Raw genomic sequence first — 22,505 nt, 5'->3', positions numbered from 1 at the left:
CTATCCACATCAGGCCTGCTATCTCTGCATTCCTCTGTGGCTGCCTGTGTTAGATTTTAGATCTGTTCTCTCTCCACTCCTCTGTTGCTTCCTTTGTCCATTTAAGTCTCCTTCTCTCCACTCCTCTGTGAATACCTTTTTCTGCTTCAGCCCCCTTCTCTTCCACTTGGCTCTACGTAATTGAAAGTATTAAAAGGAAAGGGGAACTGTATAAACTTATCTGCAGCTCCACCGAGAACAAAAGATAGACTTTGGAGCAACAGTAGTGCTACCTAACATTGGGGGGATTGATGTGATGATAAATATAGTTAAAAATAATACCCAGATGTTTACAAGATCACAGGATAATTACTGATAAGGAAGTCCATTCAGCCAATCTTAATTCATTTACCCAAAGGTATTCCAAAATTCTGCACTGTAGCATCCAATTTTTTCGTAAATGATTCCAGGGTTTTTGCCTCCACGATTCTACCTGGAAGTCTATTCCACACATTGATCATTCATTGCAAAATATAATTTATTGCAAACAGTCCTAAAATTACCTTTCACTAGTTTGAACCTATGTCTCCTTGTTCTACGATTGCAATTTATTTTAATATAATATTCACACACACACACAGAAACCCCACAGTGCAGATAGAGGCCATTTCGGCCCATCGAGCCTGCACCGACACATATCCCACCCGATCCCCGTAACCCCTACACCAACACATATCCCACCCTATCCCTGTAACCCCACGTATTTAATCCCCCTAACACTAAGGGTCAATTTTATCATAGCCATTCAACCTAACCCGCACATCTTTGGACTGTGGGAGGAAACCGGAGCACCCGGAGAAAACCCACGCAAACACGGGGAGAATGTGCAAACTCCACACAGACAGTCGCCCGAAGCCGGATTCGAACCCGGGTCCCTGGCGCTGTGAGGCAACAGTGCTAACCACTATTTTAATTTTTCCATTCTCTTAACTGATGTGCCTCAATAATTCCGAGACTCGAAGTTAGCAGAACAAAACAAGGCTTTTATTAACTTAGAACGTAACACGTAAACGAGAGAGATGTCTTCCTTCTGGAGACTGAGGCCAGACTGAGCCAGCCTACAAACGGGGCCAGGTATGGGCGGAGCCCTACACACAGCACATTCCAGCACATTCCAGTATACAATACAGCACATTCCAGTACACAATACAATGAGGTCTGGGGGAAGGGAAATGGCACTGAAACCGATCTCAGTCACAGGCAGTGATGATGATGAATATTTCATCACATTCACCCCTTCTATAGATTTAGTCTGTTCGGGGGTTTGATAGTCCTCTGCGACCGATGTGGCTGTTGCGGTGCCGCGGGTGTCGGCTGGGTGTCCCCGGTAGCCTCCTGGGTCTCTGCCGGGGGTGCCGCCAGGGTTGTTGAAGGGGTAGTTGGTGGGGGTGCCGTTGGTCGGTGTTCTTCCGGGGGTGATGAAAGAGTAGTGGGTGGGTAAGAGTTGCTGTGATCGTCGTTGCCGCTATTGCCGTGGTTGTTGTCGATGCCGGCTGGGGCGACGTCTTTTATGGACACGGTGTCCTCCCTTCCGTCGGCGTGCCGGACATATGCGTATTGGGGGTTGGCGTGGAGTAGGTGTACTGGCTCCACGAGAGGGTCCGTCTTGTGGCCCCTCACATGCCTTCGCACGAGTACCGGACCTGGGGTGGATAGCCATGACGGCATGGATACGCCGGAGGTGGATTTCCAGGGAAAGACAAACATTCGTTCATGGGGCGTGGTATTAGTGGCCGTACACAATAGCGACCGTATCGAATGGAGCACATCCGAGAGGACTTCCTGCCAGCGGGAGATAGGGAGGCCCTTGGTCCTTAGAGCTAGAGTGACTGCTTTCCATACTGTCCCGTTCTCTCGCTCCACTTGGCCGTTACCCCGGGGGTTGTAGCTGGTGGTACGGCTCGTGGCGATCCCCCTGGACAGCATGTACTGGCGTAGCTCTTTACTCATGAAGGACGCCCCCCTATCCGTATGGATGTAGCTCGGCATACCGAACAGGCAGAACAGGCTGTTGAGGCATTTAATGACCGTGGCGCTGGTCATGTCTGGGCAGGGGAAGGCGAATGGGAACCGGGAGTATTCATCCACAATGTTCAGGAAGTAAACATTGCGGTCGACGGACGGGAGGGGGCCCTTGAAATCTAAGCTGAGCCGCTCAAAGGGCCGTGTAGCTTTGATTAAGTGGGCTCTATCTGGGCGGTAGAACCGAGGCTTGCACTCGGCGCAAGTGCGGCAGTTCCTGGTCAGGGACCGAACTTCCTCAATCGAGTAGGGTAAGTTACGGGACTTTATGAAGTGGAACAGCCGCGTGACCCCTGGGTGGCAGACGTCGTTGTGGAGGGTCTGTAGCCGATCCCCGGTGGCGCTGGCACACATCCCTCGTGAGAGGGCGTCAGGGGATTCGTTAAGGGCCCCTGGCCGGTAAATGATGTCGTACTCGAAGGTGGAGAGCTCGATCCGCCACCTAAGAATCTTATCATTTTTAATCTTCCCCCTCTGTTTATTATTGAACATAAACGCTACCGACCGCTGGTCGGTAAGTAGGGTGAAGCGTTTGCTGGCTAGGTAGTGGCGCCAGTGGCGCACTGCCTCCACGATGGCTTAGGCCTCCTTTTCCACGGAGGAGTGTCTGATCTCGGGCCCTTGGAGGGTCCTCGAGAAGAAAGCTACGGGCCGCCCCACCTGGTTGAGGGTGGCCGCCAAGGCGAAGTCAGACGCATCACTTTCCACTTGAAATGGAGTGTTCTCGTCCACTGCCTGTAGCGTGGCCCGCTCAATATCCTGCTTAATGCTTTTGAAGGCGGCGTGGGCCTCAGCAGAGAGCGGGAAAGAGGATGCTTTCAAGAGGGGGCGGGCTTTGTCGGAGTAGTTGGGGACCCATTGGGAATAATAAGAAAATAACCCCAGGCACCTTTTCAGGGCTTTGGGAGTGTTGGGCAGGGGCAGCTCCCGTAGGGGGCGCAATCGGTCGGGGTCTGGTCCGATTTCCCCATTCTCCACCACGCTGCCTAGTATGCAGAGGCGCGTGGTGTTGTAAACGCACTTGTCCTCGTTGTAGGTGAGGTTGAGTTTTTGTGCGGTTTCCAGGAACCTCTTGAGGTTCGAGTCGTGATCCTGCTGATTGTGGCCGCAGATGGTGACGTTGTCGAGGTAGGGGAAGGTTGCCTGCAAGTGGTGGTCATCGACCATGCGGTCCATCTCCCTCTGGAAGACCGAGACCCCATTCGTCACCCCAAAGGGGACTCTGAGGAATTGGTAGATGCGTCCGTTCGCCTCGAAGGCCGTATATGGGCGGTCCTCTGGTCTGATAGGGAGCTGGTGGTACGCTGACTTGAGGTCGATGGTGGAGAACACCCGGTATTGGGCGATTTGGTTCACCATTTCTGATATGCGGGGTAGCGGGTAGGCGTCTAGTAGGGTGTACCTGTTGATCGTTTGACTACAGTCGATCACCATCCGTTTCTTCTCGCTACCCCTTACCACTACCACTTGGGCGCGCCACGGGCTGTTGCTGCGTTCAATAATGCGCTCTTTCAGGAGCCTGTCTACCTCGGTCGCGATAAACCGCCTGGCCTCCCAGCTGTACCTCCTGCTTTTGGTCGCTATTGGCCGGCAGTTAGGGGTAAGGTTCGCGAATAGCGAAGGCGGCTTTACCTTCAGGGTAGCCAGACCGCACACTGTGAGGGGCGGCTGGGACCCACCGTACTTGAGCGTGATGCTTTGGTGGTTGCACTGGAAATCCAGGCCCAAGATCACACTCGCACATAGGTTCTTCATGATTAATACTTTAAAATTATCATATACAGTTCCGTTAACGCACAATTGTACCGTGCAGTAACCCAGAATGGTCGATGTCTGGGTTTTGTCAGCCATAGAGATGGTACCCTGAGTAGGGACCACCTTTAGGGAGAGTTGTTGTGCCAGTTCTGGGTGGATAAAGCTCTCCGTGCTTCCACTGTCAATTAAGCATTTAACCCGGCACCCGTTTACCTCGATGTCCACCATTGATCTGGATAGCGGGTGCGGCCTGGTCTGGTCCACTGTGACCGATGCCACTGTAGGGCCCTGATCGATACAAGATGGCGTCCACGCTGTCTGCTCACAAGATGGCGGACCCCACGAGGTCGGGCAAGATGGCGTCCAAGATGGCCGCTCCCACGGCGCACACGCGGCGGTGGCGGGTTTTCCGGCGGTTGGTTTTCCGGCGGGGTTCCCTCTGCACACCTTCCCGAAGTGCCCCTTCTTACCGCACTTAAAGCAGGTGGTGCCTTTCGCCGGGCACAGGTTTCTGGTGTGCTTTGGCTGCCCGCAGAAGTAGCAGTTGGGTCCCTGACGCGTCGCGGCTGTCGTAGGGCTTCTGGGGGGAGAGCGGGGCCCAGCCGGTGTCGGGCTGTCGGGCGGGGAAGATGCCTTCCAAGATGGCGGCGCCCTCGGTGCACACGTGGCGGCGTGGACGGCGCGGGCTGAAGAGTAGGCGTCCAAGTTTCTCTGGGCCACATCCAGGGATCGCGCGGTGTCCGCAGCCTGTTTCAGGTCCAACCCCGTTTTTTCCAGCAGTCTTTGCCGGATGTAAGTGGAGCTGAGGCCTGTGATGAAGGCATCGCGAACAAGCTCGTCAGTGTACACTGCGGCTTTTACATCTCGGCACTTGCAGTCTTTGCCAAGCATTTTCAGGGTGCTTAGGAACTCCTCCACCGATTCCCCAGGTCGCTGTGCGCGGGTGGCGAGCAGGTGCCTAGCATACACCTCATTCGTAGGCTGCTGGTAATGCACCTTTAAGATGTCGCAGGCGGCCAGGTACGTCTCGGCGTCTTGGATGAGGGGGTAAACCCGGTGGCTTACCCAATTCCGCAGAATTCCGAGTCTCATCCTCGCAGTGTCCGTAGCGTCTTTGACGGCTGCGGAATTGTCCAGGAAGAATTCCATACACTCAAACCAGTGTCCGAAGCGTGCTGATGCGTCCGGAGCATGTTGATCCGAATCCAAACGTTCGGGTTTCAGGAGTTGATCCATAGTGTTGAAAAATAAGTTAATAAAATTGATGTGCCTCAATAATTCCGAGACTCGAAGTTAGCAGAACAAAACAAGGCTTTTATTAACTTAGAACATAACACGTAAGCGAGAGAGACGTCTTCCTTCTGGAGACTGAGGCCAGACTGAGCCAGCCTACAAACGGGGCCAGGTATGGGCGGAGCCCTACACACAGCACATTCCAGCACATTCCAGTACACAATACAATGAGGTCTGGGGGAAGGGAAATGGCACTGAAACCGATCTCAGCCACAGGCAGTGATGATGATGAATATTTCATCACATTAACAGTCTTGTGTATCTCTATAGGATCGCCTCTCTGGTAGGAGAAAGCCTTTGTCTTAATGGTAGCATTCCTGGATCGGATTTTGAACCCTGCTTCAAACAGTCCTGGTGAATAGAGACTGAGCTCCGGCTACGAATTCTGGGTTGACATCTGGGGTGTGTGGATGGCCCCCTCCTCTCATAGTATGAGTTTTGGGAGCCCATAAAACCCTCCCGCCATATAGGACTAACCCCCTAAAGGCTGGTATAAAGATGATTATGGTCATGGAAGAAGTGTTCATGACAGATTGTTAATCAGCCTGCAAATCCTTCCACTACTTCGCACTATTCTCCAATGAAAGAGTATGAAGATACAAAAAGAATTACAAATTCTCTTTTCTAGACTGGAAAGCCCAAGTTTCTCCAGTCTTTCCTCATAACTGATACGAGGGATCAATCTTGTAGCTCTGCACTGCCTCCAGCAGTTGAATGCATTCCTTGTTTCTTGGCGACCAGAACTGAATGCAGTATTCAAGGCATGTTCTGACCAAAGTACTGTATAGTTTGATCATTACTTCCTCGAAGGGAGTGTGGGTACGCAAGAGGCCATAGTTAGAGGAAGGAAAGGCTCTCTGAGGGTTGCAGGGCTGCAGGAGGCCACAGAAATAGAGAGGGGCGAGGCTAATGGAGGGTTTTGAACACGAGGACGAGAATTTTTAATTTATTGCATTGGTGGACCAGGAGCCAATGTATGTCAGCGAGCACAGGGGTGATGGCTGAATAATTGTCACAAACAGGCAGTGCACGTTAGATGCAAGGCACTTAATGTATTACATAGATAAATATAAATTATATTTTTATATATTTTTTATCCACACCTTTGCTTTGCGCCTTTTCCTTTCTTTCTCTCCCACATGGCAGCGGTCTCTCACTCTGCCAGCGCATTTCACACTTCATCCAGAGCCATCTTTTGTCTCTTTACTTGTCCTATTACCATCTCGTCTCGTCTTGAATATCTCAATGTCTCTTCACCTCTCAGACCTTTCCCTCCCCCAGTTCCCAGTCCCCAAAGTGGCCTTTTAATCTGTTTCATTTCCTGCTTTTTTCTCAGTTCTGAAGAAGGGTTTCGACCTGAAACGTTAACTCTGTTTCTCTCTCCACGGATGTTGCCTGGCCTGCTGAATTTTTCCAGCATTTTCTGTTGTTATTTCGCATTTCCAGCATCCGCAGTATTTTGCTATCGTAAATATAAATAGACATTGTTTGTAAGGCCATTGTTTGTAGTGTGAAATGCCTGGGAAGCAAATCACTGTGCACAAGCTGTAGTTAGCACTCCTGTGAACAATGATGGGACTATGTGTGTAGTTAATCTACTACTGCCCTCTGGAGGACAGTTTAGCAGAACTAAGGAAATTAATTGTGTTTTTCTAATGCTGATATTCCTGTATTTCTTAAAACATGTGCCCACTTTATGCTTAAATGTCAAAGCTTCATGGTTATTTGTGTAATACATGAGATAACCAGGTTCAATTTTAGATGCAGAGATTAACTCTGATTACCAGTGCAGCATTAAAATGTATATGTTGTGGTATAACGAATCTTAAACACCCTTGCACCTGTGGCTCCAATATTGAGGGGGGCGGGTTGCGTAAGCTGGGGGGGGGGGGGCGGAGTTTCAGACAGGAAATCCCTGTATACTCTGCCGTTTTAACTCCACAGGATGCAACATTTCTCCTTGACAGGTTCCCCACCCAGAAGTCAGTCTGATTGACAGGCTTGGCTTCCAGTCGAGAGGGGAGCACTCCGGAGCAGGCCACAGGAGTAGGTAGGGAGCTTGCAGGTACTACTGGGAGCCCAGGGTGGGAGGATCCAGCCCCCACCGCCCCCGCCCCGGGGGGGGGTCCGATCCCTGACACCGGGGGTCTTTATATGGGGAGGAGGGATTCTGATGGGGGGGGGGGGGGGGAAAAGCAGCAATCCTGCTCAATGTTCCCTTTAAGCTGCGCGGCCATGCAGCTCTCTGGACCTCCCGCGCAGCTGCCTCGCTGGCTTTTCAATGGCTAAAACCGCGCATGCGCGGTAGGAACATAGGGACAGGAGTAGGCCATTCAGCCCCTCGAGCCTGTTCCGCCATTTGATGAGATCATGGCTGATCTGCGATCTAACTTCACATAACCGCCTTTGACCTATATCCCTTAATACCTTTGATAGCTTTTTGTTAACCAATCTTCAATTTAAAATTAACAATTGATCTAGCAGCAATTGCCTTTTGCGGAAGAGAGTTCCAAACTTCTACCACCATTTGTGTGTAGAAGTGTTTCCTAATTTCACTCCTGAACGATCTGGCTCTAATGTTTAGACTATGCCCCCTAGTCCTAGTATCCCCAACCAGCGGAAATAGTCTCTCTCTATCTACGCAATCTGTTATTCTTAATATCCTGAAAACTTTGATCAGGTCACCCCTTAACCTTCTAAATTCTAGGGAATACAACCCTAATTTGTATAATCTCTCTTCGTAACTTAACCCTTGAAGTCCAGGTATCATTCTGGTAATTAGAATGGGCTGCGCAGCCTTTTAAAGGAGCTGCGCACCCAAAAAAGATAATGAGAACACTGCTCCTGCTCTTCCTAGCCCACGAACAGTGCTACAAAGACACTTATCTTCTCCCCAAAGCTCCCCTCCTTTCAGCCGCCGGCTTTCCAGAGGTCTGGAAAAATCAGCCGGCCACTGTTAACCCTAACCCGCTTCTGTTGACTTCCCTACAAAGCAGGTTAAATCAGAGACTGGCCGCCTCATTACAATATTTAAATTGCCAACCCCCTCCTAGGAGCGGGTTGGCTTCCCGTCCCTTGTCCCTCCACCGTTAAACTCAGAAGTGGGCAGTTTGGAAACGGGTTGGGGTCGGGTTTGAGATTTTTTTTTTTAAATTTAAAACCCCAACCGACCCGTTTTTGGGGGTTAAAGTTCACCTCTGTATTTCAGCTCCCACTCATCATTATACATCTCCAATTCAGAATAAACACAACTCATTTTCCTGGAACGTAGCTCCACTTTGCTCGTGCCAATTGGCTGCCGCATTTGTCTCCATAACAACCAAGGCGACCTTTCAGAAGTAATTCATTAGATGCGAAGCACTTTATAAATGCAAGTTTCTTCTTTCAAAAAAAAAGGAAATTTTAAAATTTCTATTTTTAAAAAACACACAAAGCTGCATACCTCAGCAGGTGCGTGTGTATGTGTGAGTGAGCAAGAAAGAGTGCTAGTGAGGAGCACAAATGTTCCTATTTTCAGCAAGGCAAAAAAAAGAGGCCTTTTCAAAGATACATCCCAAAAAAAAACTCTGAAAAGGTACCTGGGACAGAAGAAAGAGGACAGAATACTACAATTATACATTGCCTGGGTATATTTTTGTGCCTATATCGGTTAGAGATTTTGTCCAAGAGTTTCTACTTTGGGCGCAATCAGTGATCCAGGCACAAATTGTGCTTTTTTTTGCTCAAGTTTCAACTAAAACTCATTTGCATATCACCAAAAGTAAAATCTGCCGGAAACCAGCACAATCGGGCAGCGTTTTAGAACGTGATTTCTTTTTTTTTAATGTTTGCAGTAAAAATTATTCCTCGATATAGTTAAGAGTAATAACACAGCTGAAAATGAGTTTATCACAAAAAAATAAGCATTTTTAAATCAGACTGTCTAGTCCACCACCTGTGAATAACTCAATTTTAAATAACTGAAAATGACTAAAAACTATACAGAACCATTTACTAGTTTCATTAGTGTCAGTTTCTTAGTAAATTAAAAAAAACATTTAAAAGCTTTTAAAATGTGCCTATTAGTACCCTTGCTAATAAAAAAAGGCTTATTTTTAAGAACCTCCTCAAAGGCATAATTAGCAGAAACTCGATGGCAATTAATGTGATCTGGGGGCATAGCCAGTTTTGTGGGCGGGGCTGGCTTCCAGCACGATATTTTTTAAACTAGCGCAAAAGATTGTGGAAACTATTTGCATTGGACGTGATCTGTGCTTGAAATTCCACGATCTTTTGCGCTGGTTTGGCCGACTTTGGGTGAAGATACCAGTGCATCCTAGCGAAAACACCAGGCCTATGTTCTGTCAATACTGACATGTTACAAAGTCACTTGTGTATTATGTAGCCAGATTACTGGTGGTGAAAATTAATTATATTAAGCTAGTCTAGATGTGATATCCCTCTGGATTCATTTTTTAAAAAATTTATCCATTTGTAGTTAGAGCTTTTCAAAAATGTAAAATTATTTGGCTGTCAAAAATATATAATATTGTTTTACAAAGATTCATTCAAGATTCCAAGAAGAAAAATAAATACTATAGCCTCGATTTGAACCCAGCCCGCCCAGCGAGAAAAGGGAGAGTTCATGTAGGACGCCCAATTTACACCCCATCTGATTTTACACGCCATTGAAGTCAACGGAGCGTAAAATCAGATGGAGTGTAAATCGGGCGTCCGGCCCAAACCCGACCCGTTCTCACTGTGCAGGTTAGGTTAAGTTAAAATCGGGGCTAATATTAGTGCATACCACATGTATAGATCACCAGATGTCAATTGGTTAAAAGGTTAAAAAATTGCTGAGTGCACCAATTTTCATACAAACATTTGATTTCTGAGTTAGCTGATCTCTTGGGATGCTACAATTGCTGACAGTGACCCTGGGGTCATCAGAGAGTGCCCATCTCTGATCACTAACTTTCTAGATTGGGCTTGGTCCAATAGCTTCTAAGTCCATGGACATTTACAGCCTAGGTACACATATTGATACCTTGCCCAAGTTTTTCCAAGGGCTGCAGCCTCTGTGGAACCATATACCAGTAGAGGCAGCATCTTAAGGAGAGAAAGAACTAAAATCGGGCAAAATTGTAACAATTTAACAAAAAAAAATGTTGTGCAAAAGAAACGAGTCCTGTTCTGAACTTTATCACTATTCAAGACTTTGACATAAATCTAGCAGATATATTTTTCTTACTTCAGCTGCAAATAATCTGCAAGATATGAATTCTGCAACAGAGTAAGAAGGCAAAGGTACTATTTCCTTTAATTCCAACCCTCCCAATTAAACATTCCACTATAGCTGTACTCATGGGTACTGTAAAAAGACTAATACATCCAGTGCTGCCAATGACTCAACAGCACGTTTCCTCCCCCCACCCTTTTTAAATTTAGAATTTTTACAAAGTTTTGATATATAAACCCAAATTTGAAGTCCAAAAAATTCTACACTCAACTGTTGCTGCACTCTTTCTGGAGTATTTTGAGAAAGATTTTTGGTTTCATACAAACAATTGTGAATATTTACCTGTGCGGGGAAAAACCAGAAGAAAAGGTTGCTGCTGTAGGTCTTATTCACGGTCAAATATCCAGAGTAGCTCTTCACAACTGGACCTTCTAGAGGGCCCACTAAACTCAATTCCCTAGCTGAAAAAAAAGTGAACAGAGTTTAGAGTATAAAGTGACTATGCTTGCTGAAAGGTTAATATTTCTTCATACTTTTCAACTTACAAAACTCTGAAGAACTGACACCCCCCCCCAAATATCCAAACAATTCAAAAAGCAACACATAACTGGAAACCAGCCTTGCATAAAGCCCTATAACCAAGGCCACTGCTCCAAGGTCATTGAATAAGTTAAATTCATCTTTATTACATTGAATTTTAGGATTTTCAAATTAGTGCCTTTGGATCACATTCTGCAATTTGATACCAAGGGCAAGGCTTTAGTTATGAGGAGGGACTAGAAAAACTCAAGCTTTTTGTCATTCGTACAAAGAAGCTCAAGAGGTCTGATAAATGTGTTTAAACATACAAAGGATTTTGAAGGTAAATGTAGAAAAACTATTAATTGGTAAACAGTAGCTTGTGGGCATAAATTTAAGATTATGGCCAAAAGAATAAAGGGAGAATTAGGAGAATGTTTTTTTAGACAGAGGGTTGTTAGGACATGGAATTCCCTGCAATAAAAAGTGGTGGGAGCAGAATTCACAATAGCTTTTAAATGAGAAGTGGATAAATATTTGAAAATTAAAAAATTTAAGAGGGATTGGGAAAAGGGTAGAGGAATGGGACTAAGTGGACAGTCCTTTCAGAGAGACAGCTCAGGCACAATGGGCCAAATAGCCACCTTCTGCGCTGTGAAATGCTATGATTCTATGGACTATTGATTTTTGCAACATCAGAAGATAATTATGAGTATCTCATTATTATTTATTAACTCACCTTCCAAATAGCACTGTTTCACTACACAACCATTTCCCAGAACAATCCCAACTAACATTAGCTAATCAAGTTCAGCAGGTTAAATAAACAGGCTGTTTTAGGAAGGAGACTATCCCCAGATATCTTGCAACTAACTTCATTAAGAGACCGAACACAATCCTCACCAAGAGGGGAAAAATTGGAATTCATCAGGTTCACTATGCTTTATCCAAACTGAGCATTTTCTCTGCATTACAGCCATGTGACTCTATGCCTGCAATTTTTAAAAAATTCTTCAACATTCCTTAAACATAAATAAACACAGTTTATTTGTTCTATATCACCAAGACCCCCTACTTCCACCTCCATAACATCACCCAATTCCACCCCTGCCACAGCTCACCTGCTGCTGAAACCCTCATCCATGCCTTTGTTACCTCTAGACTTGATTATTCCGACACACTCCTGGCCGGCCTCCCATCTTCCATAAACTTAAGCTCATCCAAAATTCTGCTTCCCGTATCCTAACTTGTACCAAGCCCCATTCACCGATCATCCCTGTGCTCGCTGACCTACATTGGCTTCCAGTTGAGCAACACCTTGATTTTAAAATTCTCATCCTGGTTTTCAAATCCCTCCATGGCCTCGCCCCGCCCTATCGCTACATCCTCCTCCAGCCCTACAACCCTCCGAAATATCTGTGCTTCTCCAATTCTGGCCTCTTGCATATCCCCAATTTTCATCGCTCCATTATTGGCGGTCGTGCCTTCAGCTACCGAGGCCCTAAGCTCTGATCTTCTCTCCCTAAACATCTCTGCCTCTCTAATTCTCTTTCCTCCTTTAAGATGTTCCTTCAAACCTAGCTCTTTGACCAAGCTTTTGGTCATCAGCCCTAATATCTCCTTATGTGGCTCAGTGTCAAATTTTGTTTGATAATGCTTCTGTGAAGCACCTTGGAATGTTTTACTAAGTTAAAGGCGCTATATAAATGCAAATTGTTGTTGTTTGAAAGCACAACAAAGGGGAATTGGGAATGGCTAGATGAACTGCAGTTTCCCCTTCCAATTCTGCATTCCTATATTTCCAATACCCGACAATAAATTACATGGAAATGATTCAATCTTTGGATTCTATCAACATTCATAAAACCCTCAGATTTCACTCATTTTAGTTTGCCATCAGAAACACTCAGTTGAATTAATACCATGAAATTCACTGCTAGAAACCTATTAGTCTATAAATCATATTCAGAGACATTTCATAATTAATTATAATCAAACAAAACTAACTGGAAGATGAAGGGAATGGGAAAATTCTAAATGTACCCTTCTGAGTTGGAGTTAAACAGTTTGCTATTTGCAGTTATATCGACCATAGGTCATTGTTTATTCTCACCTTTTTCAATTTCTCCAGACTCCAGGAAAGGAGTGAGGAAGAGGGGTTTCCCAGGGTCTACCTTTGGTGGAGTAGAAACTTTGACACCTTTAAACATGTTCCGGAGAAAGGTAAACTTTCCAGATATGCAACATGGCTGAATGGAAACGAGTGCAATGACAAATAGCCATGTGTGCCACATCCTAAAGCAAAGGGACAGAAAAGTTGTTGAGTCTTTTGGGGGGGGGGGGGGGGGGGGGATGGTGGGGGAGGGAAAGCTTCACATTTCTTTGTTGAATACAGTTGTAAAGTTGTAAAGTTGTAAATCAAACAGTAGTCATTTAAACAGCCTGATACAATAAAGTAATAAATTATAAGAATAATTGTAAAACAAAGAATGGATGCTTTATAAATTCAACATTAATGAAATGATGTACATTTACTGGTAATTATGCTATCGCATTAATAACACTCTTTGCTTCATCCTCTGTCTAGATCAATCATATTGTTCATTAATCAATCGCTGTACTGAGAATTCATCATAGTTATTAATTGCACTACTTCAAAAGACATTGTTGACGTGAGATGAATCATGAAAAATCAATTTCCATGTTACAGCATTTGAATGGAGGGAAATAGTAAAGGAGAAGTCAGTAGTAATATAAAAAGATGAAAAATCATTACTATTGTGAGGAGGGCCAGAGGAAGTAAGAGCAGGGCAGCAAGATGCCACTTTTTCTGGACTAAAATGGGAAGTCTCCCTTTACCAGTAACCACTACAGTAATGTCTCCGTGTTTGCTAACAAGCCAGGCAGTTGTAGTGGACACAGACATTTGTGGCTGTTGCCAAAGACTAGCACTTCTGGTTTTGCATGCAGCTCATTTGTCTTAACAGAAAACACTGGGTCAGAATTCACTGTATAGCCAGCGAATGAGCGGCACTTGCCGTTCATTAGACTTGCCCTTGCCCGTTTAATTTCTGAGAGACTTTGCACTGCAAGTTGCTGTAAGTGGGAGATTGAAACGGCACGACGCCCTCTACAGGGCATCTGGGACCTGGTTGAATAGGGCAATCAACTGTGTATCTCCTTAACCAATCAGATTGAAGTATTCTGAAATGAACAGCAGAGTCTGAAACAGGGAAAGTTAGAATAGTGAATTCAATGTCAAATCAGGTACAGAAAGCAAATTGAAGAGAGGGAAAGAAATATTGAATTAAGAGTGAGAGAAAAAAGAAACAGAAAGGAAAAGTTCTCCAACAACAATTAAAAGCTGATGGAATGGGACTCCACACTTGTAATAGTTCATTTTCAGTGCCAGCGAGGTTGTTTGGCAGTAAGACTTATCATGCCATTAAAAGGGAACTTAGACTGAAATGGACAAGTCCGAAATTTCTGTGGTGAGCTTAGTCTGTATCTACCATGCGAATACAGGAACTTCACCACGTTCAGTGCATTTGAATGGTGAGTCAAACAGTGAGATGCCATTTTCGCAATGCTAACGGCGGAGCGGCGCATCTCAGACACCAACTTCAGGATTTTCGCGTTTAACCACGCATCTGCCCTAGCCTGAATTTGCTGTACCATTTGCACATAAATAACAGTGAGCGCGGTAGCCTCATTGTTATTTTGACATGAAAATCTGAGTCTGAGTCAATAGAACATCTGAGTATAAAAGAATGTGGAGCACCATACTGCATGTTTGTCATCTATCATTAAACAGAAAGGGAAATTTTAAATCACAGCAGGAAACGTTACAGTATGTTACGACATCAAATAACAGGAGCAGCCTTCTCCACAGTCACTGCTACAATGTTGGCAAGCTCATGCTGAAGTAGATGTTTTATCAGTTACACCACAAACTTTTCAAAATATTCTTTAAAATCTACAACATAAATTTTTAGATTTACGTTTTCTTGCAAATTTCTCATCCAGGTGAGAACTGGCCATACCATGAAATAGAACAGGTTTTCACTTTGGGCACCTCTTTTCAGCATCAAGTACTTAGTCCAGTTGAGCGCAAGCCTGATGTAGAGCACAGCCTGCAATTCCTATTTCACAGTAATCACACTGCACAAAGGCATCAACATGGATACAGCTGCATCTTCAAAAGGTCCGATGGTCTGCAGGCTGCTTATTATACTGTGCAGGTACAGCACATTTAAAAACTAACCATAAATTTGTTTTTAGTATTCTGACACAGCATGTTTCCCAGATAAATATAAAGAGATAGAAACTAAAAGAGGAAATGATAATGAAGTAAAATTAAAGTTTTTTCTGAAGGAGAAGGTTAAGAAAAACCAAGAAACAAAAGAATAACAGAATCATGTTTTAAATTCAGAACTTTGCAGATGTTTTATTTATTGCAATTTAAATGACTAATCGTAGCAGATAATGACTAGCCTAGTCACCTGAACTCCTGACCAACCAAGAAATTCATAGCAAGATTCTCCACAAGTCTGGAAAGAATGCGTATGTATGGAGAGCACTATTTTAATATGGAATTCAAAATGTGAAACTGTTAAATTCCACAGGGACTCTTGAATGATGGAAGTTATGCAGAGATCTGCTGCCTTTATCTTAAATGCAACGCTGATGTTTTTAGACTCATCTACAATTCACCTTGGTGGATTGCTTTTGTCTCAGCAGAAGCTTGACTCCACTATTAACATTTATCAATTAAATTTATTATTCTTATAAAGCACAATATGTTAATTGGAAATACATAGTAAAACTTATCACAATGAATTTGAAACTAGATCAAAGGCTACCGGTCCCAAACAACAGCACGCAGTTTTTCTATCCTGAAGGGACTCTGTTACTGGCATCGATACAATTATATTGAAAACAAATTTTGTATGGTTAGTTTCCAAATGTGTTTTAGCAATTACCATAAATAAGAATGCCATAGAGATTTTAGCACAGGAGGAGACTGTTAAAGTTGCAACCATCAATTGTACTGGAGCTAGCCAACTAAAACCACAAAAGGCTCCTGGATATAATACAATTATAACTTCTGAAATATTAGATTAGAATACGCACTAATCTTCAAGAGGTTGGATTGGATTTCTGGCACCATCAATGCACAGCTAGACAAACAATATAACAAGTATACATTGTTCTAATAACTCCAATACAAGCCGAGTTCGAAACAAGTGACAATCTTAATAAGCCATTCCTTGTACTAAACTGACAATGCCACTTATGTCCTTCCCTTCCATTTTAATCATAATACTCAGTATTAACAGTTAGCCCTACCTGGGCTATATGGGTTTTGTATAGCTAAACTTTAATTGTAGTGCTAAGCACCAGTCCTGGTACACTGAATGGAAAGTGGGGGCAAAGTGCTCTGACATATACAGCTCTTAAGAAATACTAAAAGGTATATAAACTAAACAACATGCGCTGTTGTGGTGACAAAATGTCCTCAGCTTTTCATAGGTAAATATGTAGATGTTCAGTCATCATATTTGTGCTAACCACATGGTTATTCCCTTTTATTCAGCAAGGGTTACTGCATATCTCGAGTCTTCAGCGGAATCCCACAAGTGCTTTAATTGTAAATCAGTTTAACCAAAAGTCTGTAATTTAAAGTTTAACACTTTGACATTTGTGAGTTCTTTGCGAAAATGGTCAATGAACAGAAAGCAGCAACTACTGCATTTCCAGATTGTACAAATATCCCTAAAAATAAACAATGCCAAAAGTGCAGGACTGAAAAACTTTAATAAACACTGTGGTTTGTATGTGTGAACTTTAAGTGAAAACAAGATGAGGCTCAGCTGCAATGCCGACACCATCTTGGTTCACAGCTACTGTGCAAGGGAAACTCAACAGTGCTGGAGGTTAGATCTATAAATGAGTTTAATGTGTAAAACTTCGAAGTAAATGATATGAACTGAGTATTGCACAAAGACAAAGCAGGAAAGCAATGCCCTGATCAAGAGGCCCTTAATAAAAGACTCAACAAAAACAAATACTCTGGAGAAATTCTTGAAAATTTTACGAAAAAAATAAACTTACGAGAGAAATTGAATTTTTTTTGTATTTTATGTTCAAGGGCGCAATTCTGAGTTTGTGGGGCAGGATTTAAATTCAAAACCATGATTGGGCCACCTAACACAAGTAGGGATTAAATGTTATTAAATACAAGAATTCTTGCTCCAAATAAATATAGGCAGCATGTTGGTGAGGCAGCTTTTGACTCAACAACATCTTGCATTTATATAGCGCCTTTAACGTAGTAAAACATTCCAAGACGCTTCACAGGTGCGTTATCAAACAAAATTTGACACCAAGCCACATAAGCAGATATTAACACGAGTTACCAAAAGCTTGGTCAAAGATGTAGGGGGAAATTCGGTATCGCCCCGTTTGGGGCGCAGTTATCGGTCAGGTGCAAAGTTTAGCGCCTGGCACTAATTATCACCTCCAACTGTAAACTTGGCTTCTATCGCCCCTGGAGGTGATTGGAGCACCGAATCAGGTGCTACACACCTCTCTTAAGGCGCTAACGCCAAGGAGCAAGGCGCTGCCTCAGAGCGCTGGTGAAGCTCATGTGATGTCAGTCAGCAATGGAACACAGGCACACCGGCGCCGGCCAGTTCTTAAAGGGGAGGGTTGATCTTGCTCTCCAGCCACACCCTGCTCATTGCAACCTTGAATCTCGGCCTGGACAGACCTGTACATCAATTCTGCTGGAAAGAACAATGGAGAGGCCCAGGGAAAGAGCTCAGAGTGCAGCCCCCAAAGCCTCTTCTAAATTGATACAAGGAAGGTCAAATCAAAATGAACTTGCAAAGTGCTGCTCAGTACCCAAAACTCCTTCACACAGCATTGAATCTCTCCAGAAGTCAGTCTCTCTCTCTCTCTCTCTCAAAATGCATGGTGCAAAAATGTCGCTGACAAAAAAAGGCAGGAAGCGGCCGCCTTTAAATAGTCCCTTCCCGACTGCAAAAACGTTCCCCTCTACCTGTCATTGCTAGTGGCAGGCGGAAAGGCAGGGGGCGCCACTCAATATCTGGCCCGGGGCATTGCACGCACGACTGACGTCACGATCTGCGGGCACAGGAGATCGTGGCGGTAGTGTTTAGCACCGCGGCAAAATGTCTGGTCAATTTCGCGAGTGGCACAAACATCACTGCGCCCAGGTGCTAGTTGCTTTGCGCCCCATTAGCGCCCTCTTAGAGCGCTAACGGGAGGCGCTAATCAACTGAATTTTTCCACCGTAGGTTTTAAGGATCGTCTTAAAGGTGGAGAGGTAGAGAGGTGGAGAGGTTTAGGGAGGGAATTCTGGAGCTTAGGGCCTAGGAAGCTGAAGGCATGGCCGCCAATTGATGGAGCGATTAAAATTGGGGATGTGCAAAAAACCAGAATTGGAGGAGCGCAGAGATCTCGGGTGGTTGTCAGGCTGGAGGAGGCTACAGAGGTAGGGAGGGGCTAAGCCATGGAGGGATTTGAAAACAATAAGAATTTTAAAATCGAGGCGTTGCCGGATTGGGAGCCAAGGTAGGTCAGTGAACACAGGGGTGATGGGTGAACAGGACTTGGTGCGAGTTAGGAAACGGGCAGCAGAGTTTTGAATGAGCTCAGGTTTACAGAGCGTGCAATGTAGGAGGATGGCCAGGAGAGTATTGGAATAGTCAAGTCTAATGGTAACAAAGGCATGGATGAGGGTTTCAGCAGCAGATGAGCTGAGGCAGGGGTGGAGTCGGTTGGTGTTACAGAGGTGGAAGTAGGCGGTCTTGGTGATGGAGATGACATGGCGTTGGAAGCTCAGCTCAGGGTCAAATAGGACGCCAAGGTTGCAAACGGTCTGGTTCAGCCTCAGACAGTGCCCAGGGAGAGGGATGGAGTCAGTGGCTAGGTAATGGAGTTTGTGGCAGTGACCAAAGACAATGGCTTCGGCCTTACCAAAATTTAATTGGAGGAAATCTCCGTGCGTGACAAATCAGAGACAGTGGACAAGTAGAGTCTGTGTGCATTACTGTGTATTGCAAAATTCATAAAACTGCACAAAAACTTTAGTTAGAACTTACTGGCCAACATTTATCCCTCAATCAACATAACAAAAACTGATTATCTGGTCATTATCACATTGCTGTTTCTGGGAGCTTGCTGTGCACAAATTGGCTGCCACGTTTCCTACCTTACAACAGTGACTACACTCCAAAAGTACTTCATTGGCTGTAAAGCGCTTTGAGATGTCCGGTGGTCGTGAAAGGCGCTATATAAATGCAAGTCTTTCTTTCTTAAATCGATTATGCTTTTGTGGAATTTACTTGGTGTTTTGCATTGCAGTTGATACTGTAGGAACAGAACAAGAATAATTTTATTTAAACATTATCTATGCTTAAATCTTTCTATTCTTTTGTTCTTCTTTGATTTATAAGTTATGTTGCAATTCATTTCACTGCTATCTTTGTATTCCCCAAAACAAAAAATTGGCACTTGGTAATACTGAGACACTCAATGGACTCATTGGGCAAATGTCACATGATAAAAATGCCATGTGATGAAACATGTGCTTGATCATGTGAAACTGATCACATGATACTTGATCACATGGCATTTTTATCATGTGACATGATGAAACCTCCACAAATAACTCCAACCAGAGGTGGCAATCTTAATGAGACTTGAACAAAGTGCCCAGGGTTGCAGGCACTCATGGAACTATACCCCAGAGAATGACACCACCTTTAAATAGAAAAAAAAAAGTTTAGTAAAATGTTACTGTACCTTCACTGATTACTACTATAGTAATGCTAGTTACAGTAGCATGTTACTGGCATGCATTGTAGCTTGGCTTTTAAACTTTAACCCTAATCGTGGGGTTGATCAATTCTCTTCTTTCCTGCAGTATTTAAATGTTAGGCACAAAAAGCCCCTTCTTATACTGTCCCAAAAGCAACCGGCCTTGCTCCACTGCTACAAGCACCCGAGGTCTACAACAGCCAATCCTTTCCCACCCCAACCTATTCCCCAGAAAGCCGACCCTTCACAGGCAGGATGCCTCCAGTAACCGAATTGAAAAGTGCAAATGAGGCTGACTCCAGCCCAATGATCAGGAGGACAGAAGGCAAAGAGGAAAAAGTCTCGGCCAATGAGCCCATACAAAGCAGCCTTTGCAGCAGCAGCTCCTCGCCCAAGCTGCCAGGATTGTGTGTCTGGGCTCACGCGGGAAGAAGGCGACCACCAGTCAAGGCAACACGCTGGTGTCGGGGCATCGCTTCCAGGGGCGGAAAGAGAGAAACTAGAGTGAGAAATGGGAAAGTCAAGAATGCTCACAAAAAGAACGGGAAACCTTGGGTTGAGAGCCCAGCGGCATTCCGCCCCTTTAAATCGCAACATTAAACCCAATCCCTTACTCGGTGAGGCTGAAACCAGGACGACCCTGTACCAGAGGGGCCGGCAGACTCACCCGGGTTTGAGAAGACGAAGAGCTCCGGCCTCTCCCCCCGAGCTGCTTCCTCTTCAGTCGGCAGCTTCCTTGTGCCACACTCCGGCCTGGGAGATTGCACGAGGACACGGTAGGGAAGTGAACCCAGGCCAGTCACGGGGAGTGGCGGCGCGGCTCCTGAGATCTCCGGTTATTCCAGCAAGGCTCACAGTACACTTGGTTCATTTTCAGAGGTAGCCAACTACCTCCACCCCTCTTAAAAACATTTTACATCGCAGACATCCAATTTTCTGATCCTAAATTGGGCAGATAAGCAGCATTTCAAGGTCAAACTGCAACAGCTATTTGCATTTATGTAATGCCTTTAACAAAAAAAGGACCCAAGACATTTCGCAAACAAATGTAAATAAGAAACAGACTCTGGAGCCACAGATGCACAGATTAGGAAGGTTGACCGAAGGCCTGATCAAAGAGATAGGTTTGAGAAGGTTTTTAAAGGTGGGTAAATAATGTAAAAAGGTGGATTAATTTAGGGGGGGTAGGAGGGCGTTGCATTGAGTAGAGACAAAGTGGCTGAAAGCTTGGCCACCAGAAAAAAGAGTTGCACTTATATAGCATCTATCATGACCTTGGGATGTCCCAAAACGCTTTACAACTAATGAAGTATGTTTGATGTGTAGTTGCTGTTGTAAAGGTAGGAGATGCAGCAGCCAATTTGCGCACAGCAAGCTTCCAAAAACAGCAATGAAATAAATGACCAGATCATTCTGGCACAGGCACATTGGGTCAAATGGCCTCCTCCTGTGCTATATCATTGTATGATTCTATCATCTGTTTTAGGTGTTGGTTGAAGGATCACTGTTTACCCCTTTGTTAGCAAAGACCTGAGAAGCTAGGGTGTAAACGAGTGATCTGGTATATCTAGGTGCCGGTGCTTCATTGATTCAGAGGTCACCATGGTACCAACAGGGCTGTGTGAGATGATTCACAATCCATATGAGCTGAATTCTAACATGTATAGGAACATAAGAAATAGGAGCAGGAGTAGGCCTTTTGGCCCTTTGAGCCTGCTCCGCCATTCAATAAGATCATGGCTGATCATCTACCTCATCTCCACTTTCCTGCACTATCCCCATATCCATTGATTCCCTTAATATTCAAAAGTCTATCGAGCTCTGTCTTGAATATACTCAACGACTGAGCCTCCACAGCCCTCTGGGGTAGAGAATTCCAAAGATTCACCACCCTCTGAGTGAAGAAATTTCTCCTCATCTCAGTCCTAAATGGCCGACTCCTTATTCTAAGACTTGACCTCTGTTTCTAGACTCCCCAGCTAGGGAAAACATCCTCCCTGTCAAACCCTGTAAGAATTTTGTATGTTTCGATGAGATCACCTCTCATTCTTCTAAACTCTAGAGAATATAGGCCTATTCTATTCAATCACCCCCCATCCCAGGAATCAATCTGGTGAACCTTCGTTGCACTCCCTCTATGGCAAGTATACATAATACTCCAGGTGTGGTCTCACCAGGGCCCTATATAATTGCAGTAAGACGTCTTTACTCTTATACTCAAATCCTCTTGTAATAAAGACCAACATACCATGTGCCTTCCTAATTGCTTGCTGTACCTGCATATTAAATTTCAGTGATTCGTGTAAAAGGTCCCTCTGAACACCAACATTTCCCAATCGCTCACCATTTAAAAAATATTCTGCTTTTCTATTTTTCCGACCAAAGTGGATAACTTCACATTTCTCCACATTATATTCCATTTGCCATGTTCTTGCCCATTCACTCAGCCTGTCAATATCCCCTTGAAGCCTCCTTGCATCCTCCTCACAACTTACATTCCCACCCAGCTTTGTATCATCAGCAAACTAGGATATATTACACTTGGTCCCCTCATCCAAATCATTGATGTAGATTGTGAATAGCTGAGGCCCAAGCACTGATCTTTGTGGTACCCCACTAGTTACAGTCTGCCAACCCGAAAATGACCCGTTTATTCCTACTCTCTGTTTTCTGTCCATTAACCAATCCTCAATCCATGCTAGTATATTACCCCCAATACCATGAGCCCCGATTTTGTTTAATAACCTCTTGTGTGACACCTTATCGATTGCCTTCTGAAAATCCAAATACACCACGTCCATTGGTTCCCCCT

At 44.6% G+C, this 22,505-nt stretch overlaps 1 protein-coding gene across 5 annotated transcripts in view; it reads right to left on the bottom strand.

Moving 5' to 3' along the window:
• The window catches only part of cpvl (carboxypeptidase vitellogenic like), a 122,456-nt gene extending 101,767 nt beyond the window's left edge, over positions 1–20,689 (bottom strand). Inside the window, exons 1-4 of one of the 5 annotated variants that reach the window (XM_085988616.1) lie at positions 20,361–20,689; positions 19,086–19,243; positions 12,960–13,141; positions 10,670–10,788 (exon numbers count right to left, since the gene is read on the bottom strand). In XM_085988616.1, coding sequence (XP_085844742.1) covers positions 10,670–10,788; positions 12,960–13,141; positions 19,086–19,120 — 336 coding nt within the window. In that variant the 5' untranslated portion in view covers positions 19,121–19,243; positions 20,361–20,689. The remainder of the gene's footprint in view (positions 1–10,669; positions 10,789–12,959; positions 13,142–19,085; positions 19,244–20,360) is intronic. The other 4 variants (XM_085988617.1, XM_085988613.1, XM_085988615.1 and 1 more) reach the window with 4 other exon arrangements.
• Between the last annotated feature and the right edge of the window lie 1,816 nt (positions 20,690–22,505).

Source organism: Somniosus microcephalus, chromosome 5 (genome assembly GCF_052327205.1).
Source record: "Somniosus microcephalus isolate GS21.2 chromosome 5, FLI_Smic_1.0, whole genome shotgun sequence".
In the NCBI taxonomy this organism is placed as follows: domain Eukaryota; kingdom Metazoa; phylum Chordata; class Chondrichthyes; order Squaliformes; family Somniosidae; genus Somniosus; species Somniosus microcephalus.
Note: the sequence above shows the minus strand (reverse complement) of the source record. Positions and strands in the feature narration are given on the sequence as shown.